Raw genomic sequence first — 19945 nt, forward strand, 5'->3', positions numbered from 1 at the left:
CTTCTCATCCTATTTGCAGCCCTTAACAATCAGCACACGGCGAAGAGCTCCCATCACGATTACTCGGTCTGTTAACATTCGTCACTGTTACCAGTCGCCACCATCGTCCTCGTCACTGTCGCCCTCGACCGTCCTTGCCGCCACTGCCCAGCATGGTCTTCAATGGGTTTCGCGAGAGGCTCCGGTCCTTTTCGCCCCAAGAGCGCAAGGCGATCTTCTTCTACATCTGCGGTATCATGCTCTATAAATTCGGCTTAGAGGCGTTCAACGGATCTATTACTGCCCTGGTCACCAACAGATACGACTACGAGAGCACCACCGACGGAACCCCGTCGCGAACCTTCGAGCGACTGGGCCTGATCCAAGGGCTGAACCAGGCCACTCAGTGCGTCGGATCTATCCTCATCGGACCCCTCATCAAGCACTACAAGACCAAAAACGTACTTTCAGCAGCCATCCTACTATTTGGATTGATGACGGCCATCCTCCTCATCCTCGACGCCGCTACGGGGGGAACCTTCATCCCTTCAGAATATCGAAAGAACCACCCGGAAGACTATTGGCCATACTACGGCAACTACCCAAACGACACCATCATTCCCATCTACGCCATCGCAGGCATCACATACGGCATGGTCGAGCTCATCCGTCGCGTCATCCCGAGAGACATCGTCGGCGGCAACGTCCAGAAGCTCCGCCAGATGGACGCCATGGTGCACATATTCTACGAAGTCGCAGGCACCACCGGCGCCTTCGTGACTGCCCTGGTACTAATCCCGAACCTGGGCAACAACCGCTCCTTCGTCATCACGCCAATCTGCTTCGCCCTCGCTGCCGTTCTCTGGTTCTTTGTCGTCGACGCCAGCGAGGAGCGCAACGCACTCGCCCGCGCCGAGGCTCAGAGCTCCAACTACTTTGTCGCCGTTGGCAGGGGCTTCCTCACCTTCTTTGAGTCCATCTGGGTCGGCGCGAAGATCATCTTCAGCTCCCGTCGCTTTGTGTGGCTCCTGCCTGCTTACGGCGTCGCGCTGTACGCTCACAGATACCTCGAGAACGGCATCGCCCCACAGGTTGCCCGACGATACCTCGACGAATCGGCTTGGTCGCAGATCATGGTCGGTGGTTCGAACTTCGGAGAGCTGCTGGGTGCGCTGTTCGTCTTTTTGTTTACCAACGTGATCAAGACGCCCATCCCGTGGCTCCGGCTGGACGCTCTGCTGTTGCTCATCGTCTGGTACATCCCCTACTGGAATCCTCCATCCAGACAAGTCGGACAGGCTTGGATCGTTGCCGCTACGTTCCTCCCCATTAGCTTTGGATGGGCTGCTGGTGACGTCTCGCTTGCCGCATACATCCAGGCTTCACTGGCTCGCCTCGAGAACAAGGAGCACAACGTATCGCCCTTGGCAGCTGTCATGGCATTCCTTTACTCATTTTATGTCGTATCTTACGCAATTTCCAGCACCTTCCTCGGACGATATATCGACGCAATGTACAATAGATTGGGGGAAGTCAGCACAGCCCTGACTTACACTGCCGGCGTGCAGTTTACTGTCATTTTCGCCATCGTCCTGCTCGCCACGTTTATTCCGAAGGGGTCCAGGGCGATTAATCCGGAGATGCTGGACGACACGAAGCTGGAGGACGAGGAGCTTGGAGAGGGGACCACCAAGACTTCTGACGGAAAGGACATCTCCAAAGAGGCCGTGTTAGATTCGAAGACTCATGCATTCGTGACTAGAACGTGAGGGGTTGAGAAGGAGCAAGGGCAGCCCGCACTACAATGTCTTATTTGTTAGTTATAGAGCAGGCCAAAATCATCGTTTGTACTGTACTTTCCGCAGTTTCACTGAGAGTTTCACTGAGATTTGCTCTTCGGGCGGACGGTGATGATACATAACGACGACGATAGCAGAGACGACGAGGATAGGGACCGACGACAGGGGACGAAGGTTGCGATCGATATCCACACCAGGACCGCAAACACCGAATATGAAAGGGGTGTCACACCCGGAATTAGCAATTGTTGACACTTTCGCGCGAGCGAAAATACTCGGTAATAGTTGGGGTATGATATCGACGGCTCCGAAGCTGCTGAGCCTCTGCGGCGAGTAATTCGGATAACTTGGATTTGGTAATCGGACGCATTTTCCCTCCCAAGTTCGCAAGAAAGTAGAACAATGACTTGAAAGGGTCTTACGGTGCGATTGGTCTGCTATCACACCAATTTCCATTTATCATTCTTTCGTAGACGAAATCCCAAGTGCAACAGTATTTTCCCCTAACCCATCATCCTCAACTGTCGAATACTGTCCTCATGCCAGAAGCCTTCCAGACACTTTCCGATATCATAAACTTCGCATTCAAGCACTCTCAACATCTGCAGACCACGATCTATCAAGGTGCCACGAGCATTCGAAGTCTCGACCGGCGTCTCTGTGTAGCCGTGCGGGGCGTGTAGCGCAGACCGAGCTGGTTGAGGTAGATAAGCAGGTCGTCCTTTGTCTTGACGTGCTCAGGGAGGCTGAAGTTACTTCGGCGGCGCGCACCCGTATCGACGAAATTCTCGTCCTTAGCGAGCAAGTCGCCGCGTCTTCTCATCTCATCCTTGACCGCGCGATACAGGTGTACTCGCTCTTTTCTCTCTTTCTTCTTCTGACGAAAGGGGTGGGAGACTCCAGATGAGCCTCCATCGTCTGCGTCGGCGTCATACTCCGCATCCTCCTGTTCTTGGCGCACAGCCAGCCACCACTCCTCTTGCGACGTTGAGCCCCGGCGGCGCTCGCGCTCCTAGCGCCGGCGTTGGGATTGCTCATCGCGACGGTAACGCTTCTCTTCAAGGAACTTCGCCCAAGCCTCGATCGCGGAGGTGAGAGTGTTCTGGTAGTCTCTGAAAAGGATCGCTGTAGGGTGAGAGGCGGGAAACGAAGCTGTCGGGGTGGGGAAGGCGACGAAGTTGTGGAAGAGTGCGAGACGGATTTCGTGGATGCGGAGGTTGAGGGTTCCTCGAATCATGGCCAGTTCAATCTCTCGAGAGGACTAGGAAGCAAAAGCATTATCAGCAACAGGATCAAAAACCCGCGGAGCGAGCAGTCAAATAGTGACGGAAGGAAGGGAGAGACAAAAGAGAAAGAGAGGTCAAAGGAGAAAATCCAACTCACCGCATTGTCAGGAACCTTGTATCCCTCCTTTTGGTACGAGCGCTGGAAAACTTCGATTTGACAATGAAGGGCGACGGCGTCGTCGTATGTGAAAGGTTCGGCATCGACCGCGGCCTTGTTGACAGGGCCCGAAAGACGCTGATCCGACGAACATGGGAGAACAAGAGCCTCGACGGGTTTGAGGAGATCGGCATCCCCCATCTTGACCATAATCAGAGACAGCAAGGTTTGTAGAGAAATGGTGTTGGTTGCGTAGGTCCCTCACTGACCGTCGGCCGTTGTCGTGGCTGAGGAAGGCGCTCCTGGCCGGTGGTGCTGCACTTGGGAAGGAAGCCACTTTGCCCCCCCACTGGTTCCCTCCAATGAAGTGCAGAAGCCTTCGCACCATGGGCTTACAGCTGCGACCAGTGTACACTTACCTAGCAGTCAGTGTCAACATTGTGGTCATAGTATGTGGGGCCACACCGGGCAAGCTGGCGGCCGAAAAGACCAGGCTGGGCTGCCGTGCAATCCACATAGCTGGTCACCGTTGCGGCCACACCTTCTTGGATCCCATCTGCGATATATCAAGTCCATGATGGATCACCTAGAAAACTCTGTAGGTAAACCTCTATGGTTAAAGCATAGGTATATGAAGGGGTTGCGAGTCGCCAGGGGCGGCGTTATTTTCCCCGTAACATCACCACCAATTTTTCCTGTCTCTAACGTGACGATGGCGAGATTCAACCTCTTCAACCGTTCCAAGAGCGGTTTCAAGGGCGGCGTCAAGAGCGGTGTCAGGAGCGCTCCCAGACTCAGCAGATTCGCCCGGTCGAAGGAGGCTTTTATCCACATGTTTGTTCGTGAGCATGCAAACTGGTACGTTTCACTGGGCGAAAACATTCACACTCAACCTCTAGCTCCCACTCTCTGTCATTTCCTTCCCATTGGGCTCCCTATTTGTATGAGCCGCAAAGGCATCTGTCTGCATCTTACAAAAGCAACAGAGCTTCAGTCTTGTCCGATATAGCTCTAGGGGGGGTAGTGAACGTGCCGTCACCGACTTTCATTCTTGCTGCTTTGCTGACTTCTCAAAACCCCAGCGCCCTATGTCCACGCGAGCAGCCTGCCGACGACTCGGTTCCCCCGGCCTACGCGGACCTCCCCGCCTACACCGTAAGTAATGATAACGTTTTACCGCCTTCACCCCTTGCTAACGCACCCGAAGGCCGTGGAGAGCCAGAAAGCCGAAGTCGCAACGGAGTTCGCTTTGCGCACGGCACGTGCCAAGCACCAGTTCTCCAAGGACAGAGCTCAGATGTGGCAAGAGCTCATTGTGCGAGTCGCGAAGGAAATTTTCGACGATTTGGAGTTGCTCCAGCAGAGTGCGACTGCCAATGACTGGGAAGCCGCCGTCGAGCAGACGGGCGCTCTCTTGACTGACAAGCCTTTTGGAGAAGAGAATCTGATCGAGGAGGTTGAGGCGATCATGCGCTACTTGGAGACCATGCGATATGGTGCGAGCAAGGAGTAAAGGGGCGCTACGGCAAAATGGCACTTCAAACAGGTTAGGAGATAAACGGATACTTATCGCAGATTAGAACGCCATAGAAGCGCGGCGACAGCACGAGATCTCTTTGACAGCTCTTTGACAGTTACCTGAGCCAGGCAATATCACAGCTCCACTCGGCAGCCCTACCACCTACCTGCCTTCCCGATCCAGCTTTCTCCCTACTTAAGAAAACTTTCATCCCATCCCTTTCAACCAGTTCAACAGCGACGGCGTGACCCAGTTGGTAATCATTTAGCTTCAAACAAATTCCTCAGGTGGATTTCTGGTTATCCTGGAGGGGCGCTAAGTTCGAATCTCGTCACGCGATATTCTTACACGGAAAGGGCCTAGAGGTGGGGACGAGTGTCCCATCTTTTGCTTTTGCTGCTCTCTGAAGTTTGGTAATCACTTTTGTGGTTGTCTAATCAAGGCTCACTGGTCACATTCACCTTTATCTCTAAGAGAAGGGAAGGAGAGGCCAAGTCCGGGCGCATGAGACTTTCTATCTTTGGCCATACTCCCACTACGCCTGCTTGCTGTCTGCAGAATTCCAGGCTCCACTCGGGTTGCTGCCATTTCGAATCTCTCACCTCGACTGCAACAGCCCACACAGCCTTTTGTCAATACACCACAGCAACAGGAGGCAAATTTTCCTTCTTTCACAAAACCGCATTGCCACTGAGCTTGCTTCTCCCATAGGTACTTGACTCAAGGTAATGACCATCGTCTTGCCACTTCCCTCTTCTACTGCTAAAGGTACTTTTATCGCAGCACTACTCAAGATGCAGGAGCATTCCACGCAGCAAGAGGCCGACTCGTCGCCCATGGACCAGAAGAAGGCAGCAGAGAAGCTCTCTGGAGCTTTGATGGTGAGTGCATTGACTGCGGTCAGCTGGGAGACAGCTCTATGACATCGAGGATTACTGGTACTAACTTATCTATCTCGTAGTCGCTCAGCATTGCCGGCGATGGCACAGCCAATAAGGCAGTCAAGTCATCGCCTGCTTCTGACGCCATGAGTCTTGAGCACGAGCTCAACACCACTTCCAAGGACAGCGCCCCTGTCGATAAGGACTCTGACTGTCAGCGCAACACGGCCAAGTCCGCTAAGAAGAAGCTCGCCGACAAGGAGCGCAGCAAGAAGAAGCGTGCCATGAAGAACCTTGAGAACAAGGGCGTCTGTATGGAGTCCATTGGCAAGGAAGGTGAGGGCAAGAACGACGGCGAGAAAGACGTGAACGGCGACAACGCCGACGGCAACTGCACCCTGGAAGAGCTGTTGGAGGAAGGTAAAGAGCTTCTGGAGGATCTCCGTTACTTCAAGATGCAGGATCGGATGACGCTATCAGTCCACCCTGTCATGCGGGCTGCCCTCATGGAGGAAGGAGCAGCAAGAAGAGAGGAGAACCACAAGGACTGGACTATCAGACGCGATTCCTTCGTCGCTAGCGGTGAGGCGTTCATCAGCAGCAAGATGAAAACCGCCCAGAAGGCCAGCACCAAGGAGAACGAGGCTATTGGTCTCCTGAAGGAGTATCTTCTCATGAAGATCATCGTCCTCTAGGAATTTGGCAGCCCATTCCGTACTGGCATCTTCGCAAGGGAATTCCGCGAAAGCTTGAGATATTACTAGGCAGGGGTAGATGATGAACCTGGCACAATCGAAATAAAGTAGCATCCCATCATGCAGCATCAATTCATTGCTACTTCTCGTAGTGTTCCTTCCATTGTTGACCACTTGTTCCTTCCATTGTTGACCACTTGTTCCTTCCATTGCTGACCACTCGAGCGCCTCTTCTCGGTAAAGACACCAGAGACGCCAGGCGCCATCCAGCGACTTCTGGCTCTAAATCCCTTTCTTAAGAAGGGTCCTTCTCTGAGTAGGCCACAAGCGATCCATTGGGTCAGGCGGCCGATTGATACCTGTACCTACCAAATCGAGTCAACCCGCGATTGCCAACATTCATCTCCTGACGTTCGTCCCTTCTCTTCCTGGCGTCCCTGTCGTACCTGTCGTTCCTGTCGCCCTGGGCATCGTTGGCGTCCGTCCTTCCCCTGCCAAAGTTCTTCAGCCAGCCATAAATGCTCCCATCCATCTTTCAACCTCTCGACTGAAACCGCCGTTGTTCGAACCACATCTCTCTGTCCATCAACATCATCAGAAGTATCGCCAGCACGCACGAAGGATTTGCACGTTGCATCAATACGCACTTCAAGTAATCAAGCAAGTTTAGCCTTGTTCATCTCCAAGTACGTTGCTAACAGGACCCCAGTCAAAATGAAGCAAGCTCCCGCGACTGCCGCACCCAACAGCTCCCGGAAGAGAGCGGGAACTCTGTCATACTTCGAGATACCTCACAAGCGCCAGAAGCTCTAGCAAAGTGGTACCAGCGAGGAGGGAGATCATCTCGTCAGAGTCGGGTGCTGCAAGAAGTCTCTTTCCGACAGCGAGACGTCCCAGAGGCGCTGGAGGCGAATCCACCCAGTCAGGAAGAGACAAACCCCTCTCGCCTCTGAGGCCAACAGCATGGCAGCGCAACATTCAACGCCTCTCAACGAGGACTCTGATGAGGAGAGTTTGACGTTGCTTCAAAAGTGGCACGAAGTTATTGAAATGCAGCACAAAGCTTCTATTACCGCTGCTGCCGCTGCTGCACGATCTGCTGCTTCACCAATGAACATCTCCGACCCCGACGGGAACTCGACCGATGATGACCCAGACACGCATGAGGACGATTTGATACCGTTACGCTATCGTAGCGGACGAGGTGTATGCGGCTCAATGTATAATTATGGTCTTAAACCATGGTACGATCTTGTGACTGAAACCCAGCTCAGCGAAAGAATGGAGAGGTTGAATCTGGGCGGGCGCGGTTCTAGGCTAACTGCAAGGCCATCCGGCGCGAGCAGTGGCTCGAAAAGAGCAGGTTCGAGTCGCTCTTGAGGGAATCATCATTTATTGGAGGACCCCATTGGAACGAGATGGAGATTCAGAAGCCTGGAGCGGCGACTCCCGCCCTGCTTCATGATGGATTAAGAGGAGGGCTTGACTGGAAGCGAGGAATGGATACGTTCACTGTTACCAATAGCGACTTTGAGGTTCAATAACACTTGAGACGTAGGTTGTTTCTGTGGGGTGCCGAGATTTTCGTGAAGCTGTAACCGCTCCTCAAGATAGCAGATGTCGAAATTTTAATGTGGTATGGTGAGGGTGACTTGAATATCTTGTTGGAGGAACGGAAGTATTGGTTTTGATGCGATGTGGAGGGAGAGATGCCCCTGGAACTTGTGCTCTTCTCATATATCCTATTATAGGTCGGCTGTTGAGGTCTCTCTCAGCTATCCTGAGCGTCGTTGTCTCCGTCAGGCCAGGGTCATTTTGCTGTCCAACTTGCCCGCAGGCGGCATCATGCTCGAAAACATGAATCAAAGGTCAAAGGAAGGGGGGATAGGAAGATTGTTCTTTATTCATACGAAGCTAGGATCTTTTTCACCTCAAAACCAATGCTCCAACCCACAAAGCCAGTCCTTTCACGGTTATTTTCCAAAGCTTACTGGTCATCCTTCTCCCGCACTCTAGAACGGACATGCTCAATCTTTGCAGCGATATCCTCAAGAGCCAAGAACGCGTTCATTTGCAGAGAGAGAGCATCGTACATGGGGTTCTCGCGGTCCAAGGCCTGGTTGGGCAAAGTCAGCATCTCCCGTTTCGACGATGGGGCAAGCTTGACCTCACCAGCTTGAGTGTGCCGGGGTAGGCCGGCACTCTGCTTCTCTTACGCGCGCCACCCGCGTCGAAGATCAGGCCCTTCGTGGACGCCATGAGCCCATTGATGCTGTTGCCGATCTTGCGGACCTCGGGGTCGTCGGGCTGGGAAGAACGCAGGGCGTTGAAGCGAGTCGAGATGCGGGTGAGCTGGGTCTGGAGCTTGGCCTCGTCCTCGAGGCGTTTGATGAACTCGTTTATGTCCTGTATTTGATTAGTCATTGGACAACATCAGCTAAGTCGGGATTGAATGAGTGAGCTTACTTTCTCGCCGCCCATGATGACGCGCAGCTTCCGGCCCTTGTCGTCGACGGACACCCTCTCTTTCACGAGGTTGGACATGCGGAGATTGGTGGAGAGCTTGCTGACGGCGCTGTAGTTCGTGACGTCGAGGGTGGTCTTCTCATGGGTGGAGTCGGCGTCGGTGTCGGTGCCGTCTGGGGAGAAGGAGGAGGGGGCGTTGGTGGGGACGAGGCTGCGGTTCTTTTGCTTCTTGAGGCGGTCGCGCTGGTTTTTACCCATGTTCTTCTTCTTTGAGGCCATTGTGACTGAGAGATGGGATAAGATGCAATGTTGGGTGGGATGAGAAGCGACGAGGCGACGCGTTGAGAGGAGGTAAGGATGTTGTGGATGGCCTCCGTTTGTGTGGATGGGGCGGTGATTGGTGACGACGACCACTTTATGAGGGTCTGCTGCTGGGTCAGGCAGCCGCAGTGTGCATTTCAGGACTTACTGACACCAGAAGACACGCGACGTATCGCTGGAATTCGATGGAGTGAGAATGTTCTTGTGGTTCTGAAAGGTGGCAGGCCCCTTTTAGTTTTCATCCTTGCTAATCTCAAGGTGCGCGTTTGCTGCCGTGGCGACGTCGGGTCGGAACTGGCTCCGTTTGTCGACGCGGGTAGGTGCATGACTGCCTGGGGAAGCACTTCTCGACGCGATCTTGATCGAAAAGATGTGGCTTTATCTTATTTCTGCAATAGAGAGCTAGCCTGTCGCAGTTATTCCCAATATCTCTGGAAATTGACGTAGGCACATCACGTAGTAATTCATGACGACGATATTTACGTGGTAATTATTGTTCTTCACTCAGAAGAATCCACCGCTGCACTGCCTCACTCATTCTATCGTCCATTTCCCGAGAAAGGCTACGCCAGTCAACCGAGGTCGGAACGATTTCCTTCTTCTTGGTTTCAATCCGAGTCCTCAGCGCGGCGCACATGGCCTTGAGATCGTCGCGTTCCTTCTTCAAGCGTTCAAGCTCCTTCGTCAAGGATTCGATCTTGCTCTGGTTGAGTTCGTTTACGGGGCGCGTGTCAGAGGCCTACCTCTCAAGTCAGCAAAGAAAACCCGGCTGAGCAAGTCCCCATTTGATGTGCCCTGGTCAAGGCGCCTCTCGTCCGTGCTGAGGTCGTCCTTGAACCACGATGAACGTGGTCCAGCGCCGCGAGACAGCTCCGGGATGGCGTCACCGCTTTCTGGTACCCGAGCATCGCCAGCTTACAACTACAACGATTAGGGCTACAATGACCTCTTCGGAACATAAGACGACTGAGCTTTCCTGTGATAGCGAGAGATGTGTCGCAGAAGGCCTTAACCCGTCCCAGTGCAGCAGAGACCTATAAACCCCCCCACATTGCGACGGGTTGGTACGGACCTGAAGCAGAGGAAGGCAGTCGGATTTGAATGAAAAATGGACTTACCGTCTCGGTGACTGGGGAGACTTTGGTCTTGTCGCTGTCGTGTACGGGTTTGTCCGGAGTGTCCATCTCTAATGATATGTCGGGAACTGAGGAGACCTTGGTCTCGTCACTGACGCTGGCGGGTTGGTCCGGAGTGTCCATCTTCAATGAAAGTGCGTCAGTATGGTTGCGATGGACTTCGGAAACAGTCAAGATCAGCCGGGGTGTGAGGAAGGAAAGCTTCCATGTGAGCAGAGGAAGATGGCCTTGAAGAGTTGGCAGATGGCAATAGAGAGTGGCTTCCAAGAAAGGGTAGCCCCTGGAGGAGGACAGCGAGAGTAAAGATGAGAAGGAGGATGCTGGATCAGAGGGAAGGGATGGGAGAAAGACGGAAAAGTCGAGCGAGCAAGGTAAATTGCTTACTGTTGCAAATGTCGTGATGCGACCAGAGCTAGTGTTCTTCTCTCCCACAGTAAACAAGCTGCGGGGGCTTTCGGGACACGCGAAGACTTTAGATACCTTAAGGTAGAGAGTCGCTGTTTGCGGTCGAAATAAGTAGACTGGTCAGCTTGAATGATAGTAATATTTGAAGGTAGGTAGGGCTTCGCAAATTTAATGGCGGCAAAAGCCCAAAAGGGTTGCCCGATTGCCGTGGCAGAGTTCAGCCGCTTCAGATTACAATTCTCACAGCCACCTCAGTGGTCTGGGCCGTTGCTCCTGCAGCGGGCGGTCTCCGCCGGGGCGTCTCTCGCAAGTGGGTCTCTTTCAGCTTCCACCACGTGACGTCAGGACAACAACAAGTCTCCCATTGACGGGTGTGTGTACTGTACTTGAAGGGCTTTCGGCGCAGGTTTGTAGATCAATCTTGGGAATGCTTTGCTGTAATTACGATGCTGGAATCCTCTCATTTGGACCGGTGGTTTTCTCTTCCACTGCCTCAGATCCGGCCAGCCACTACAACGAATCGATGGTCGGGTCGAGTGTCACGAAGCATCTTTTTTGTGGTAGACACTATAGACTCGACATAATACCAAGTCGCTTTGCCGTAGACCCAAATTGAGAATCATGCCTGTGCTAGCCTCATTTATCACACGTAGATCGAAGATCACAAACATCTGCGCCACAAGACAGGTGCGATTGCATTGAATAACGTGTTGAATTAATACATCTAGACATCCGCCTGAAAATCCCTGTTGACCTCCCCCAGACCTCTAGTTCTTCCCGATGCCCGTACTGCCTGGTTTGTCGAATCGAAACCGAGTTCGCGGAGAGAAAACCTGTCTTCATCCAGTCAGTTGAGAGAACACAACTGAGTAAGTCTGCATATGCTATGCTTGAGCGGCTGCTTGCCCGCGTCCTCTGAACCGGCCGGAGGTGAAAACCCCCGCCACGTACCCTCCCCGGTAAGACCATCAGCGTATTCACTCCTCTCACAGGTGCCAACCCGATCGAGGCGAGGCTCAACTTCCCCTTCTGGACCGCCGGGGGTATCCAGTATCCAGAAGAAGTCGTCAGATTCGGAGGAAAACGCCCACCGCGTCAAAGGCAGCCTCGTACTCCCACCAGTCTCGAAAGAAGGAGTTTGTACAAGGTGTACCTGTCCGTCCCAGAGATGAGCGCGAATCTGAGACAGGCAAGAAGATCCCGTTCAAATTTTGCGTCTGTCTCTGGTCGTGGCTGGACAGGTCCGTTTCGCCAGCACGGTCGCACAGGCGGGCTCAAAGCCAAGAAAGCAAAGAAATGTGGATGAAATGGACTTACCATGTGATGCGATGGGTGAGCAAGAGAAGAAACGATCTCGCGCGCACGCGTGTTCGTGTGTTTGTGTGTGTGTGTGGTTTTGAGGACGAAGTGAAAAACAAGGTGAACCTAGGGGAAGGAAGGGAGAGCAAAGTGAAAGTCGGGGACGATGGAGGGGGGAAGGAAAAGAGTGTGCAGAAGAAGAAGAGTTGCGAACCGAGTGAGCGAAAGGAGAGGTGATTTAAATAGAAAGTAGAAGTGGGGCTGGGTGTGAGGCTGGCTCAGGGCTGGGGTCGACGAGGTGGTCACTGCATCTTTCCTAAGATGGAAAGAACAAAAGACGGAAGGGGCACAGAAAAGAAAACGAGAAAGCCTGTCATTGCTGGCGCAGAATAAGATGGAAGTGAAAAGAACGAGGGAAGTTTCGAAGGACAAAGACCGACAGTTTGGCCAGCAGGCCAGGGGCCGGTTCGATAATCAAGTGCAAAACCGTTGAAAAGCTTGAAAAAGGAGGTTGAAGACAGTCAAGCCAGAGGTGGAAAATAGAAAACAGATTTGTGGGAGCAAAATTCCGACACGTCTTTCGGTTGCCATGGAGAAATTCGACGGTTGAGGTTGAATTGAGAAACGGAATGTGACGTAGAAGTTCAAGGAAGGAGCTACCTTCAAAGCCGGGGTGGTTGAATCTTCGCGGCAGCAGCCAGGCAGTCTCACGTCGGGATGTAGCTAAGAAGAGGATTGACGGCCCCACAGCCTTCGACTTGTTACCGTAGTTCAGGGAACAGACACCAGTATTACTCTAATTGACAGTTCGTGCGTACGCAAAATGCAGTCAGCGTAGACTTGGAGATGTTTTCCGTGCCACTTGACAGTAGATCCAATCGCAATGTGGGCTGACTCTCATCAGATCCCGAGCCTTGGTCTTCATCTGCCTCAGATTAGCTACATTCGCTCGCGTTCCACCTCTCTCTTGGCCTTAACTTCTGATCCATAATGGCCCAGAGAACGGATGCATGAGAACGATACTGGATGAAGGCAGAGGTTTATAATCTTGCATGTTGTCATCAAAACTTACTATGAAGAGTTCCAGGTTCTACGGGGCAGTCAAAATGAGTAAGCTCAATGGAAATTCCAGCACTGTCCTGAAGAAGCTAGTGATATATGTTTACATGCTGCTTAGACTCGTCGAGCCTCTTTAGTCTTTCACCGCCATTCCCTTTTAGTAATTCTTTCGCTTTTACACCTTCACTTCTCCCATCCTCCCACTTCACAACCACCACCCCAAGCAACACCACCACCACACCCACCACACCGCCAAAATGCCCAAAAAGCACAAGCCAGGAAAGAGCCAACGCCTTCGTGAGAAGAAGAGGAAGGCAAGAGCGACCCAAGCTCTCCTGTCCGGCGTGCCTGCCGCCACTGAACCCGGCTCCGTCTACCCCGCCGATCCCGCCGAGCCTCTCGCCGGCCTTACCAAGGCCAACCGTGTCAGGGTACTGTACCAAATTTCATTCTTCTTGCCGCTAGGGTGTCTAAAGCTCATCTAAATCAATGCATAACAGGTCAAGCGCAATGTCCGGAAGTTCACGCGCCGCCAGCTCAACGAGCTCGATATCAGAACCCAGGTTCAGACCGTCGTCATGAAGAACGAGATGGATAAGGCCATCGACGAGAACAAGGACTGGCGTCTCCGCGTTGAGACAGTCAACGCCGGTTTCCAGGAGAACCAGAGAGTCGGTTTGAGACTGGGCTTGGAGAACATGGAGCGAGTGGCCAAGGGACACAACGCTCTTCAAGAGCACGTCAGATGGGATGCACAGCAGACGACCGCCAAGATGGAGATCGTGGACGCGAAGCTGGAGCTCTTCGGCGAGGATGTTGGAGAGTTGCGCGAGCAGAACAAGGCTCTGCGCGAGAAGAACGCTAAGTTGGAGACGGACCTGGAGGCGATGCTTGGCTCTCTCTCGACCCTCCAGTCCGAGGTCCAGCAGCTCCGCGACCGCGGTTCCGATGGCAAGGGCGGCAAGCAGCAGGGTGGCGGCAACCAGGAGGGATGGAAGGGGCGCTTGCGATCCCGCAGGAAGGCTTGAGTCCGAGGCGGTCAAGAACGTGTGTTTTCTAGAGCAGACAAAGAGTGTTTCGGAACATGGTTTTGTTAGGGATGGTGGTGGAATGAACATACTTTGATTGCATGCATTGTTTCCGTCTTTGTCTTTGGAAAGTCAGCGCATCGAAAGGAGGCTTGACTCGACAATTCGCAGGCGCAATGCCTTACCACATGTTCGTGATGTGTCCACGGACAGTGGCATGTGAACGAAAAACAAGCCTGTCAGACTTCGACCAACTGAATCTGGCCAATTTCACTAGCTCATCCAAAGTTTCCGACAACAGACAAGCAGAACGACCCTCAGTGTTTCTTCGCCGCACACAATAAACCTTCCATCCGGGTCAAGTTGTATAAAACCTTCCGCAAACCCACCAAACCTCAACCCCATTATCGACACAATGCCGCCAATCTCACATGCCCCCAAAAGCGGCTTTCAGGTGCGTCACTTCATTTGAAGTTTCCTACGAAGCTTGCGCTGACAATCGATAGAGCTACGAAGAAGAAGAGGCCGAATTCGCCCGCGATGAGCAATACATCCTACGAACGAAACGCGACGTCATCCGCATGGCCGAAGATGTCGCAAGAGTGTTGGAGGACACTGGACGAGTGGCCGGGGAGAATTCCGATGCATTCAAGAAGATCTGGGATCAATTTCAGGAGTTGGCGCAAATGTACCTGCGCGTCGACAAGTCGCTGGAGAACATGCAGAAAATTCGAGCGCAGCTTCAGCGGCTTCGGGACAGGTCCGGGTAAACTGCGGGTCGGATGGCAGCAAGACGGTCGGTCATTTCAAAACTGGGTGATGATGAGAAAGTAAACTCGGCTTAAGGTAGACGAGGACTTGAAGATTAAATTCAGTCAATTTTACACTCATTTTCAATCAAGGTGCGGTTTCGATCGGAATTTTCACCTGCAAGACATGTCGTCGTCAATCGTCAACCGTTATGTGGGTCTGGACGGGAATTTGAGGCTTTCGGAGTTATGGTCTATCGGCGTTAAGGCTCCCTTCGTAGCACCAGACACACTCTAAGACTCTTCACGCCCATCCCCTGTCAACCCCGTCGTGAACCATTCCAACCCCCAAGTCCGGGATGAGCTAGGGCTAGAATGGACCCTGTAGCCCCTTCCGTTTTTGAGCCAGCCGCAACCTTATGCCGACCTCATCCTTCCATTCTCAGAGATCCACTCCTTCCCCGATTTCACTTGGTGCACCTTCATTTTCTACCCACCCGGACACCTCATCTTCTGCAAAACAGCACTTCAGAAAATTTCAATCTCTCACCTCAAAGTCCGCCAATCAAAAAATTAGTCTCGGTACTTACTGCAGCGATCGCACAATCAATCCCATCCCGCACCCACCTGACTTCTATTTAATCCACGCTCTTCTCCGGCTCTCTCAACTTTTTCTTCTTCTTAACTCGATCACAACCTTCATCCATTACAACATTTCTCCTTCCCCCTTCACTTTCACATTTTCCCATCCCTGCCGCGATCATCACCTTCCGTCTCGATCGGTAAGTTCATTCCATCCACTCTTGTCTGCTTTCTTGGCTTCGCGCTCGTTGCACTATCACGGTTGGCCCAAGGACCTGTCCAGCCAGGGACCAGGATGCCGGCACCATCAGAGGCGAGATCTCTCGCTGGCCTCTCACGATGAACGCCCGCTGAAAGGCACCAGTGACAAGGAACCCGATTCTCATGATCGCATCTCTCCCTTCGGGGTTTGGGGTGAACACGGGAACTGGCGGCCGGATCTCGTGATGTCATTTGCCCCAAGAGCCGTGGATCCTACCTTCCCATTTGTGTCGCAGTCTGTCTCGGCAGTCAGCTTCAGCATTTGGGACTCAAGGACTGGACTGCGCACTCCGCTTCGAGTAGGTTGGCAACCCTTGGAGACAAGACCTTCGGTCCGGTTAGAGAATATGCGGCCTTTGGTCCTGCGGGAGACCTTAGATCGCTCCTGGGGGCGTTCCAACCGCCTATCACGCAACGCAATTCATCGAAATTACTTGGTTGTCTCAACTAACTGGATGAAGACAGATTTTTCATCTTCTCCTTCTCTTCCTGTCTCGTATCGACCTCACATGGTAAGTTCATCCCATCCACTCTTGTCTGCTTTCTTTTGGCCCAACGCTCGATGCGCAATCTGGTTGGCTCAAGGACTCTTCGCCAAGTACCAGGAAGGCCTGGCAGCATCAAGAAGCAGGATCTTTCGCCTGCTTCTTGGTTGTCTGCCTCACTTCCGGGAACTCCAGTAAGGGAACCCGCTTTTGGCGTTCTTGCCTTTCGCCCTTGGGCGTTCGGCTTGAACATGGAAAGCGGCTGCCGTCTTCACTTTGCGCAGTTCTCTCACGCGAGCCGCCTTTCTTTCCTTCCTTGCCTTCCCACGGGATCGAGCTCGGGTTCCAAGGGGGAAAGGTGCGCCCCGCTTCTGAGTGGGTTGGCAACCCATGGGGAGATATGCCATTGCAACGGGGGTACGCGGTGCGGTTCATGCGGTAGAACCGGCCGCTCCTTGGGGGCGAGCTCGTGGCCATTCTCACGCAATGTCAATTGGTGACTTACTTAGTTGTTCGCTCGACTAACTGGATGAAGACAGATACTTGCTTTCTTTTCGCTTGCGCTTTTTGGGTACGTGGCTCGGTTTCGGGGTTTGTCTCGCGGCGCTGGATCTTTGCTGGGGTTAGAAGACATTTGTGTCAAATTGTTTGTTTTGAATTCATCCATTCAATTGCTTGGTGTCTTGATGAGCTCGTCCACTTGTGAATTGCGTGATATCGTGTGTGACGATATGACTACGTGAAGGAGAATCTCGCGTCGTCATTCAACTGCTGCGTCCCCTGCTCACGATGACCCGTTCGTTCATGCCTACATCACTGTAACTTGCCGACTTCCACTCCATGACAGTATCTATTAGCGTGGCAGTTCCTTGGACATACATAATGCCGCCGTAGCCTGACTGCCAATGTCCGTCATCTCCATTGTCCGAATGGAAATATGAACTGAACAAGGATGACGACCAAAGAGCAAGCCCTTGTGTCTGGGACAACTCAAAAGCGTAGAACAAACATCCGATCCGAACAACGCCAAACTACTTGTTTCCTCGGGACCGAAGACGTCCCTTCCAGCCTCCCTGGCCCTTTTCAACCTTCGTTTCATCCGTCTTCTGCATACTCTCGACTTGCTGCTGGAGGGCATCCATCTGGGCCTTCATGGCATACATGTCGGTCTCCAACTTGCGCTGCATCTCAATCGTAGCTTTCTGATCCTCCTCAAGCGTGCGGTTTGTCTGTTGTTCCTTCTTCCCCATTCCCTTCAAGTCAAGCTGCGCCTTTGCCAAGCTCAAAGAAGTCTCTTCTCCGAGACGCGAAAGCTCACTGATCGCGCCGCGCATCTCTCCCAAAGCCTCCTGCAGTCTGTCCACCTTCCCGTCTTGCTTCGCGGTATCGGCTTGAACAGAAGCGGTTTCGGCACGGACGGCTGCGGTCTCTGCCTTGATATCGGCAAGCTCGCTAGCCACAGTCTCAGCCTTGGCCAGGGCAAGATCGGTCTTGGCACTCATCTCGGATCCCAGGGCGAGAGCCGCGTTGAAGCTCGTGATGAGCCGGCGCACGTTATCCAAGGCAAGCTGTCCGGCGCCGTGGTGCTTGAGGAAAGAGTCCGCGATGTCGTGGATGTGGAGCTCCATGAGCTTAACGCGACGCTGGAGGTCGCTGAACTCTGCGCGCGAGGTCTTCTTGGGGCGCGGCTTTCGCTGGGAGTGGATCCAGTCAGCGACTTTGTGCGATTTGGAAACGTCTGGGAGCATGGGTGTGGTATTTACCTTGGGCTTCTCGATGCGCGCGATCGTCTTGCGGTCGTGGGTCTCGTTGTTCGTCTTTCCGGCGGTCTGTTTGCTGGTCTGACTGTTCTGGGCGGCAGAAGGGGCCTCGGCGGGCGCGGAAGGGCCTTCGTTCTTGCCGTGCGGCCAGTAGACCTTCGTGGCGGAGTCGACGGCGGTGGCGTTGGCGGCTGCGGCCTCGTCCTGACGGCGTTTCTCTTGTCGCGCCAGGCGCTGCTTTTTGCCGAGTCTGTTGCGTTTGGCAGCCATGATATCTGAGTTGCTTGTTCGTTTATGGGTTATTTTGCTGGAAGTCGGGGGCCAACAATCGATCGTAAAGTGAGGTGACGACGGCAGAAAGCCCGAGGCGGTGTAGCGCAGGTGGGAAAAAGTGTGCGGCAGCTCGCTCAACGCAACACCGAAGCGCCGCAGCAGCTGTTGCAGCCTTCAATTGACTACCTAGGTGGTTTAGTGGCGTATGGGGGCACGTTCTAACATTACACAGCTCGCGGGCGCAAAGTGGACAAGGGAGTTTTGTACTCGAAGGTGGCGGTCAACAAAGCAGCGCAGCCAGCAGGTTATTGGTATCTAGTAATCAAAGCCAACGAAAGCCAAGCAATCCATCACGACTCTCCATGTCGCCATTCTAATACATCTAGACAGCGCGAGTCTTGACAAGCTCCCGAAGCTCCTTGATCTCACGCTTCATAGCCTCCATCTCCTTGGTGACCTTGCTGTCAAGCTGCCCAATCTTGACCTTGACCGCCTCCAGATCCGCCTTGTTGCGGCGATAGTCACTTGAAAGAAAGTCGTACTTCTCGGCTGCGTCCTCCAATTGAACACTGTAGTGCTGCGCATAGTTGCGGTGGTTCTCGACGCCCTTGACGTAGTCCTTGGAAGCGTCAATCGTCTTGTTCGCCTTTACGAACAGCAGGCGAAGCTGCTCCTGTTGGACCCTGGTGAAGTTGATCTGTCGGGAGTCCATTCCCATCTCCCGGGCGAGGCGAAGAATGTCCTCCGACAAGCGCTCGAAGGTTGTGAGGGCAAGGGACTGGCCAGGAGTCTGGTTCTCGAAATCTGCCTTCACATTCAAGTCAGCTAAGGGATCCCCAACTGAGTAAGTCCGCATCTGATGTGCTCGAAAAGATTTGCTTCTCGTCCGCCTTCTCCCCAGAGCGGCAGGGTGTCTTAGCCGCAGCTCGGCCCTCTACCACGTGTACCCCTCCAGACAAAATCCTTCTGCAGGGAGGGGAAATGTACCCAGCATCCTGCTTTCTGAGGCCAGCTGCCAGCCGTGCCTCAGACCCTGGGCGTGCCCCCCAGCTGCGTGTTCAACCCCCGCGTGAGGAGGAGGCCCACCAGCCGGGACACGCTCCGGGTGATTGATCGTCTCAAAGAGAACACCCTGGGTCAAACGGAAACCCTATTGGAAGATGGTTTGGCATTTGTGCGCAGGCGGCGAGAAGATCCGCTGGCAGACAACCATTCCATCATCCGACACAGCGTGGGCCCGTAAGAGGTGATCTCCTTGCAACGACACGTGCAGACTCGAAGCAAAAGAAAGCAGTCAGATGTGAATGAAATGGACTTACCATGGATGTCGCGCAAGATTGACTGGCTGGGGTGGTGTCGCTGACAGGGCCGTCCATCTGCTGCGAGTGCAGAGTTAGTTTGGATTTTGAAGGAGGGAGGAGGATGACGCGGTCGAGAGAGGCAGAGAGGACTCGCTCACGCGCTTTTGCGACGAGCGAGGATGCGAGGATGGGATGATGCGAACTTGGGGAGGGGAATGGGGAATTCTTACCATCTCGGTGTCAGAGGACGAGCCCACGTAGGCAATGCCAAGATGATCCATCTGCGAGGGTCGTGAGTCAAAGAATTTTCGAGGAAACAAACACGAGTCCAAGTACCTTCTCAAGTGTTGTGAAGAGATGGAGATCAAGTAAAATGAGAGAGAAGGGGAGAATGGGTGGGATCAATTTATCTGCAAGGGGGGTGAGAAAGGAAGGCCGCTCAGCAATCAGCTCAGCCCTGAGTCGGTCGAACTAGCCGAGGCCGACTGCCCACACGCATAATCAAAATCCCATAAAACTGGCGACGAAAAAAAGGTGAGATCGGATGGCCCGTTGCGACGCTTG

At 53.4% G+C, this 19945-nt stretch overlaps 10 protein-coding genes across 10 annotated transcripts; 5 read left to right on the forward strand and 5 right to left on the reverse strand.

The window, feature by feature from the left end:
* Positions 1–152: 152 nt before the first annotated feature.
* Positions 153–1748, forward strand: GCG54_00006499 (uncharacterized protein; the record flags this gene model as incomplete). Its single annotated transcript, XM_045406500.1, has 1 exon — positions 153–1748. One exon carries the CDS (start codon positions 153–155, stop codon positions 1746–1748), a length of 1596 nt encoding a protein of 531 aa, XP_045267792.1.
* A 649-nt stretch (positions 1749–2397) lies between these two features.
* Positions 2398–3362, reverse strand: GCG54_00006500 (uncharacterized protein; the record flags this gene model as incomplete). Its single annotated transcript, XM_045406501.1, has 3 exons — positions 2398–2756; positions 2823–3039; positions 3162–3362. The coding sequence occupies 3 exons, from the start codon at positions 3360–3362 to the stop codon at positions 2398–2400; spliced, it is 777 nt and encodes a 258-aa protein (XP_045267793.1).
* A 511-nt stretch (positions 3363–3873) lies between these two features.
* On the forward strand, positions 3874–4674 carry GCG54_00006501 (uncharacterized protein; the record flags this gene model as incomplete). Its single annotated transcript, XM_045406502.1, has 3 exons — positions 3874–4019; positions 4244–4316; positions 4369–4674. The coding sequence occupies 3 exons, from the start codon at positions 3874–3876 to the stop codon at positions 4672–4674; spliced, it is 525 nt and encodes a 174-aa protein (XP_045267794.1).
* Positions 4675–5474: 800 nt separating this feature from the next.
* GCG54_00006502 (uncharacterized protein) lies at positions 5475–6256 on the forward strand (the record flags this gene model as incomplete). The annotated part of the gene is made up of 2 exons (XM_045406503.1): positions 5475–5561; positions 5642–6256. 2 exons carry the CDS (start codon positions 5475–5477, stop codon positions 6254–6256), a joined length of 702 nt encoding a protein of 233 aa, XP_045267795.1.
* A 1987-nt stretch (positions 6257–8243) lies between these two features.
* On the reverse strand, positions 8244–9001 carry GCG54_00006503 (uncharacterized protein; the record flags this gene model as incomplete). Its single annotated transcript, XM_045406504.1, has 3 exons — positions 8244–8372; positions 8429–8662; positions 8723–9001. 3 exons carry the CDS (start codon positions 8999–9001, stop codon positions 8244–8246), a joined length of 642 nt encoding a protein of 213 aa, XP_045267796.1.
* Positions 9002–9533: 532 nt separating this feature from the next.
* GCG54_00006504 (uncharacterized protein) lies at positions 9534–10302 on the reverse strand (the record flags this gene model as incomplete). The annotated part of the gene is made up of 2 exons (XM_045406505.1): positions 9534–9782; positions 10162–10302. 2 exons carry the CDS (start codon positions 10300–10302, stop codon positions 9534–9536), a joined length of 390 nt encoding a protein of 129 aa, XP_045267797.1.
* A 2897-nt stretch (positions 10303–13199) lies between these two features.
* GCG54_00006505 (uncharacterized protein) lies at positions 13200–13970 on the forward strand (the record flags this gene model as incomplete). Its single annotated transcript, XM_045406506.1, has 2 exons — positions 13200–13373; positions 13443–13970. 2 exons carry the CDS (start codon positions 13200–13202, stop codon positions 13968–13970), a joined length of 702 nt encoding a protein of 233 aa, XP_045267798.1.
* A 415-nt stretch (positions 13971–14385) lies between these two features.
* On the forward strand, positions 14386–14740 carry GCG54_00006506 (uncharacterized protein; the record flags this gene model as incomplete). Its single annotated transcript, XM_045406507.1, has 2 exons — positions 14386–14424; positions 14477–14740. 2 exons carry the CDS (start codon positions 14386–14388, stop codon positions 14738–14740), a joined length of 303 nt encoding a protein of 100 aa, XP_045267799.1.
* Positions 14741–17078: 2338 nt separating this feature from the next.
* Positions 17079–18077, reverse strand: GCG54_00006507 (uncharacterized protein; the record flags this gene model as incomplete). Its single annotated transcript, XM_045406508.1, has 2 exons — positions 17079–17741; positions 17811–18077. The coding sequence occupies 2 exons, from the start codon at positions 18075–18077 to the stop codon at positions 17079–17081; spliced, it is 930 nt and encodes a 309-aa protein (XP_045267800.1).
* A 385-nt stretch (positions 18078–18462) lies between these two features.
* Positions 18463–18936, reverse strand: GCG54_00006508 (uncharacterized protein; the record flags this gene model as incomplete). Its single annotated transcript, XM_045406509.1, has 1 exon — positions 18463–18936. The coding sequence occupies one exon, from the start codon at positions 18934–18936 to the stop codon at positions 18463–18465; it is 474 nt and encodes a 157-aa protein (XP_045267801.1).
* Positions 18937–19945: the final 1009 nt, after the last annotated feature.

The sequence above is a fragment of the Colletotrichum gloeosporioides genome (assembly GCF_011800055.1).
Source record: "Colletotrichum gloeosporioides strain Lc1 chromosome Unknown consensus_19, whole genome shotgun sequence".
Taxonomy (NCBI): domain Eukaryota; kingdom Fungi; phylum Ascomycota; class Sordariomycetes; order Glomerellales; family Glomerellaceae; genus Colletotrichum; species Colletotrichum gloeosporioides.